This window comes from Oryctolagus cuniculus, chromosome 6 (genome assembly GCF_051225735.1).
Source record: "Oryctolagus cuniculus isolate XC-2025 breed Fujian yellow rabbit chromosome 6, ASM5122573v1, whole genome shotgun sequence".
Classification (NCBI taxonomy): Eukaryota; Metazoa; Chordata; class Mammalia; order Lagomorpha; family Leporidae; genus Oryctolagus; species Oryctolagus cuniculus.
The window spans coordinates 1,923,369-1,930,289 of record NC_142872.1 but is presented as its reverse complement, the minus strand read 5'-3'; the positions used below and the strand labels follow the sequence as shown (position 1 = coordinate 1,930,289).

The window sequence follows — 6,921 nt, the reverse complement described above, 5'->3', positions numbered from 1 at the left end:
AGTAATTTCTGATGATTCTTTTTATTTCTGTGGTGTCTGTTGTTACATTTCCTTTTTCATCTCTGATTTTATTGATTTGGGTCTTTTCTCTTCTTTTTTTAGTTAGTTGGGCCAATGGGGTGTCAATTTTGTTTATTTTTTTCAAAAAACCAGCTTCTCGCTTGGCTGATTTTTTGTAATGTTTTTTTGGATTCAATCCTGTTAATTTCTTCTCTGGTTTTAATTATTTCTCTTCTCCTACTAGATTTGGGTTTGGTTTGCTGCAGTTTTTCTAGGTCCTTGAGGTGCGCTGAAAGCTCATTTATTTGGTACCTTTCCAATTTCTTGGTATAGGCACCTATTGCTATAAATTTGCCTCTCAATACTGCTTTTGCTGTATCCCATAAGTTTTGATATGTTGTGTTGTTGTCTTCATTTACTTCCAGAAAGTTTTTGATTTCTCTTTTGATTTCTTGAATGACCCAGTGTTCGTTCAGGAGCATGTTGTTCAGTCTCCATGTGTTTGCATACTTTCTGGGGTTTCCTGAGTTGCTAATTTCCAGCTTCATCCCGCTGTGGTCTGAGAAGCTGCATGGTATGATTCTAATTCTTTTAAATTTGCTGAGACTTGCTTTATGGCCTAGTATGTGGTCAATCCTAGAGAAGGTTCCATGCGCTGCTGAGAAGAATGTGAAGTCTGTAGATGTAGGGTTGAAAGTTCTGTAGATATCTGTTAGATCCATTTGGGCAATAGTGTCAATTAAATCTGCTGTTTCCTTGTTGATCTTCTGTCCGGATGATCTGTCTATTTCTGAGAGTGGAGTATTGAAGTCCCCCAGTACTATTGTATTGGAATCTAAATCTCCCTTTAAGTCCCTTAACATATCTTTTAAATAGACCGGTGCCCTGTAATTAGGTGCATATACATTTATAATAGTTACATCTTCCTGTTGAATTGAACCCTTAATCATTATATAGTGTCCCTCTTTGTCTCTCTTAACAGTTTTTGTATTAAAGTTTATTTTGTCTGATATTAATATGGCTACACCTGCTTTTTTTTGGTTTCTGTTGGCATGGAATATCTTTTTCCAACCTTTCACTTTCAGTCTGCATGCCTCTTTGTTAGAGAGATGTGTTTCTTGTAGGCAACAAATAGTTGGGTTGTGTTCTGTGAGCCAGTCAGCTAAACGGTGTCTTTTAACTGAAGAATTCAGACCATTAATGTTCAATGTGACTATTGATACGTAGTGACTTTGCCCTGCCATTTTCCCGGAAATATTTTCTAGTATATGCTTTGAGCTTCCCATGCTCTTTTACTGGTAGGTGTTCTTCCTTTCCCTTCTTTCATATTGATGGCCGTGTTTCTGTGTTTCTGAGTGTAGCACATCTTTAAGTATCTTTTGCAGGGCCGGACGAGTGGCCACAAAGTCTTTCAATTTCTGTTTGCTATGAAAGGTCTTTATTTCACCTTCATTCACAAATGAGAGCTTGGCAGGATATAATATTCTGGGCTGGCAATTTTTCTCTCTTAGCACCTGTGCTATGTCTCGCCATTCCCTCCTAGCTTGTAGGGTTTCTGATGAGAAGTCAGCTGTGAGTCTGATTGGAGATCCTCTGAGAGTAATCTGACGTTTCTCTCTTGCACATTTTAGGATCTTTTCTTTATGTTTCACCGTGGTAAGTTTAATTACCACGTGTCGTGGTGAGGATCTCTTTTGGTCATGTTTATTGGGGGTTCTATGAGCTTCCTGTACTAGGATATCTCTGTCCTTCTCCAAACCTGGAAAGTTCTCTGCTAGTATCTCACTAAAAAGGCCTTCCAATCCTTTCTCTCTCTCCATGCCTTCAGGAACTCCTAGAACTCGAATGTTGGTTTTTTTAATAGTATCCTGTAGATTCCCAACAATATTTTTTAGGTTTCTAATTTCCTCTTCTTTTCTTTGGTTTGACTGTATGTTTTCCTGTGCTCTATCTTCTAAGTCCGATATTCTCTCTTCTGCTTCACCCATTCTGTTTTTAAGGCTTTCTAATGTGTTTGTCATTTGATCTATTGAGCTCTTCATTTCATTTTGATTTCTCTTCACTATAACACTTTCCTGTTCTACTAGTTTCTGAGTTTCATTTTGACTCTTCCTTAAAATTTCGTTTTCACGAGAGAGATTTTCAATCTTGTCCATTAAGGATTTCTGTAGTTCAAGGATTTGCTTTTGAAAACTTCTAAATGTTCTTATCATAAATTTTTTGAAATCCGTATCTTGCATTTCTTCTATCTCATCATCTTCATACTCTTGGCTTGGGGTGTTTTGCTTATTTGGAGGCATCATAGTGTCATTGTTGATCTTGCTCCCTCTATTTCTGTGTTTGTTACTCGGCATAGTTAATTCTTCTTGCGTCACTGTGCGTTTTTTTTTTTCTTTTTTTTTTTTTTTTATACTGTGTCCGTGTTAAGTGGACTGCCTGCTGTTGGAGGAGCCTTGGAGGCTTGAGATGGGTGCGGCCTGAGAGCTCTGCCTGGTTCTTCCAGGTTAAGGGTGTGCAAAGGTGACACCCTCAGGTTATGCTTGGTAAATCTCTCTCTTTTTATTTATTTATTTATTTTATTTATTCAGGGGGTAAGTAACACCGCAGGGCAGGGCTGTGCAGAATTGATGGTATTTAGCTTCCAGTCTTTGGCTCCTCTGGACTCCCACTGGGTTGCCTAGGCTACTGAATTGTAGTGACTCAGTTCCTTAGCTCTCCCCCATTGATATGTAAATCCAGAGAGCAGGCCTGCTCTTTGTCTCTTGGGAATTTTTCTAGCCTTGCAGCCTTGTAACCTTTGCAAGGTTAGGGGGAAGAGAAACCCCGAAGCTTTTTTTTTTCCTTCTTTCCGGTAGTGAGTTTGCTGCACTTTCCGGCCCCCCTCTAGATTCTGACCCCCATTTCCCCACCAATGTCTCGGGTTATTGAGCTCACCTCCCCTTCCAGCGCCGATGTGTGGACTCGGAGCCCTGAGCGTCCCAAGTCTCCCCGCTGTTGTCTGTGTGGCATGCACTCCCCTTGGAGCACTGGGGCTTCTGCGGCTCAGTCCCGCAACTTGGCTTCCGCGCGGTGGGCGACCTTGTTCTCCCAGTAGGTCCTCCGATTCACGATTCCCGTGCAATTTTTTCCTGGTTCTTTTTTCTGCGGCTACCGTAACTCCCCTTTTATTAAACTAAATTTTCCCGGACTATCGGTGCGCGCCCTCACTATTCCGCCATCTTGGCTCCTGATTGATTAAACATTGAAACGTGGCATAAGTTGTGTCTTTCCACTGCCAGCTTTCTATTCTGTGTTCTAGGATCTACCCAAAGATGGTCCTAGGAAGATCCTGGGTCTTTTGAAGATTGTGTAAAGTGCAATCTAGAATTTATTTTCACTCCATTTTTGACTCAAAAGTATTCACTCATTTTCTTTGGTAATTCGCAAATTGATTCATTGTGTCAGTCTGGGAATTGCAGTTTCTCCAGGTATAATTTTAAAGGGATGATAAGAAGATGATATAATTTTATAAGTAATTAATATATAAAATCTATAATTGTGTAAATAGAAAAGAAGATTGATGCTCAAAATGGTGCTACTGTCTGCCTACATGGATATTTTGTTTTCCAAGCAGTTTTTGCAGTGGGATTTCCGGTGTGAATGAAATTTCAGGTGTAGGGTGTCTCCAAAGACAGCCTCTAGGCTGTGACTCTGAGCTGTGCCTTCACTCATTAAAACAGGCAAAGGAGGCTAACGTTCACCCAGCTGTTCAGTTACCATCTGATGCTCAGGGATTTGTTTTTCTTCTCCCATACAGATAAGGTGTGACAAATTTAAATTTTAGTACAAACTAATGTAAAATTGCTTTTCATTTTCTCCTGTAAAGTCCTACTTATTCATCTTTGATGACCAAGAAGGAAAAGCATCTATTTCTCTTATAATTTTTACTACAAAGCGGGGGGGGGGTGGCTCATTCTTTCCAGATGCTTCTGAGACTGCACCTGTAACCACTGTGGAACAAAAGATGCATGTGTGTTTACAGTGTTGTCAATCAACACATTTGATAAAAATGTTTCTTCAGGAACCCATCACTGAGATGAGGAGAGGCCTATTGTGATGTGAGGGGTCTTTAAAGGTTTGTGAAACTGCAAAATATGAAAAAAGTGTGTGTATCATAAAAAATCTCTGTATAAAAATAAATCTATATTTTAATTTCATTTCCATGAACTTAGTGAAGTACCCTTGTATAATAATAGTCTTAAAAATTAATTAAGTATAATGTTCGAAGTCAATAAAAATGAAAACTGACAGTTCATTTCTCAATATCCCTCAACACATCACAGAGATGCACAGTCACACAGACACTTCCATCACTGGTTCACTCCCTAGCTGGCCATGACAGCCAGTGTTGGGCTAGGCTGAAACCAGAGTCTCCCATATGGGAGCAGGGGTCCAACCACTTGGACCATCTTCTGCTGTTTCCCAAGCAATTAGCAGGGAGCTGGATCGGAAATGGAGCAGGTAGGAGAAGACCTGGTACCCATATAGCATGCCAGAGTTGAACTCCGCAGCTTTATGTACTACTCCACAGCACTGGCCCCTGCCAATTTCTTAAGTCACAAATGGATGCTTGTTTAAGATCTTAACAACGTAGTAATACTAATCATATAGGACAACTCAATTTCTATGAACCTATGAATTACTGATTACAAGACAATATGGAGAATAGGACAGCTATGAACTTGATGAAGTTTTCCGCATAAAGTGAAGGGATTGTAAAACATATATAGAAGTTGGCTCCATGTAAAAATAAAACATATACTACAGAGGTACTGTGTGGATTATTACTTCTGCACTTCATATGTAGCTTATAGAGGATGGACTTGTGGTGGCCCTAAACAGATGATGACTTTGTGTGAGTTTTGAGGTTAATCAGTGGCATAAAGATAGTTAGTATGAAACCTGGATTTAAAGTGATTCTGAAGTCCATGTCCTTCCTTTACTCCCATTGTTTCTGCCATGCCATGGGTGGTGACCTCTTCCATAATACGATGATTGAGTAACCCACAGACTTCTTAACTCTGCAGCCTCGGGGGCTGCCAGGCCACGTGGACATGGAGATTCTGCACAACTCCACAGACTTCATCCTCCTGGGTCTCATCACCCACCCCACGTGCCCTGGCCTCATCTTTGCAGTCATCTTCTCCATCTTTGTGGTGGCTGTCACAGCCAACGTGGCCATGATCCTGCTCATCCACAGGGACCCACACCTCCACACGCCCATGTACTTCTTGCTCAGCCAGCTCTCCTTTATGGATACTGTCTACATCTGTGTCACTGTCCCGAAGACACTCCAAGACCTGCTGTCCAAGGAAAAGACCATTTCCTTCCTGGGCTGTGCATTTCAGATCTTCTTCTACCTGACCCTTATTGGAGGTGAATTCTTCCTGCTGGGCTTCATGGCCTATGACAGATATGTGGCTGTGTGCAGGCCCTTGCAGTACCCTCTCCTCATGAACCGCAGGGTTTGCTTATTCATGGTGGTGAGCTCCTGGGTAGGCGGATCCTTGGATGGATTCATGCTAAGTCCTGTCACCATGAGCTTCCCCTACTGTGGGCCTCGAGAGATCAACCACTTCTTCTGTGAGATCCCAGCGGTGCTGAAGCTGTCATGCACAGACACGTCTCTCTACGAGACCCTGATGTATGCCTGCTGTGTGCTGATGCTGCTCATCCCTTTGTCTGTCATTTCTGTCTCCTACACACACATCCTCATCACGGTCCACAGGATGAACTCTGCCAAGGGCCGGCACAAAGCCTTCACAACGTGTTCCTCCCATATAATGGTGGTGATCATCTTCTATGGGGCAGCCTTCTACACCAATGTGCTGCCCCATTCCTACCACACGCCAGAGAAAGATAAGGTTGTGTCTGCATTCTACACCATCCTCACCCCCATGCTGAACCCCCTCATCTACAGCCTGAGAAACAAGGATGTGGAAGAGGCTCTTAGGAAAGCCCTGGGGAGGTGTGCTGCCTCCCGGAGAATCAGAGCAGGGGGAGTGCCCAGGAAATACTAAGAGTGGGTTATGAAGCAAGCCTGCTTGCTGCTATGGCCAATGACACAGTCATTCCAGAAAGTACTGTCTTGATTCTGAAAAGCATGCCCTGTCATTTTCACAACTCAAAATCACCCACTGAGAAAAGTCATTGCGCTGTAAGCACCAGTTAAGAAAAGTAGACAAAAGCAGCAAGCACCTCATCATGGTTAACTTGCTCAAATCCATGCTTGGTCCATCAGCACCACCAATCATCCCAGCAGGCAAGCACCCCTTCTGAGTATCATCAGCAGTCATTTTTGATATATTTTTGCGATTTATTTAGAGAGAGGAAGATATTTCATCCATTGATTCATTCCTCAAATGGTCACCATGGCCGGGGTTAGTCTGGGCCAAAGCCAAGGACCAGGAGTTTCACCCAGGTCTCCCATGTGGGTGCAGGTACCCAAGTACATGGGTCACCTTCTGTTGTTTTCCCAGGTGCATTTTATACATCACAAGTGGGTGCTTTCAGTCTGTATTGATGACCAACTTCTGCACAGAAATTACAGCAGAATTTTACATGTCCTTGATAATTTAACAGCAAATATCCAAAACAAGTGAAATGTTTTCTAATGGTAATATAATAACTTAGCACTTTCCTTAGAAAACTTTTGTGTAGTTTATATGATTGTATTTTGGGTTCTGTATTTATAGTCACATTTTAGCAATGTCATTATCTTCTGACCTAAAGACTTATACTGTGGACACTTACTCTGCCTTTATTCACATAGACTAAAATATCCCTGGAAGTTAATAGCATTTATTGATTGCTTCATTGATTGATTTTTTTAAAAAAATTGACTTTACCATTAAGTTTGCAATGTTACTACAAACCTACAAA

General features: G+C 41.6%; 1 protein-coding gene across 1 annotated transcript; it reads left to right on the top strand.

The window, feature by feature from the left end:
- Positions 1 to 5,093: 5,093 nt before the first annotated feature.
- Positions 5,094 to 6,059, top strand: LOC149125916 (olfactory receptor 2T2-like). Its single transcript, XM_089334622.1, has one exon. It carries the CDS (start codon positions 5,094 to 5,096, stop codon positions 6,057 to 6,059), a length of 966 nt encoding a protein of 321 aa, XP_089190748.1.
- The last annotated feature ends 862 nt before the right edge of the window (positions 6,060 to 6,921 follow it).

Excerpts from the sequence above, each read along its gene's own strand:
- LOC149125916 (XM_089334622.1), top strand. The coding sequence starts at position 5,094 with ATGGAGATTCTGCACAACTCCACAGACTTCATCCTCCTGGGTCTCATC.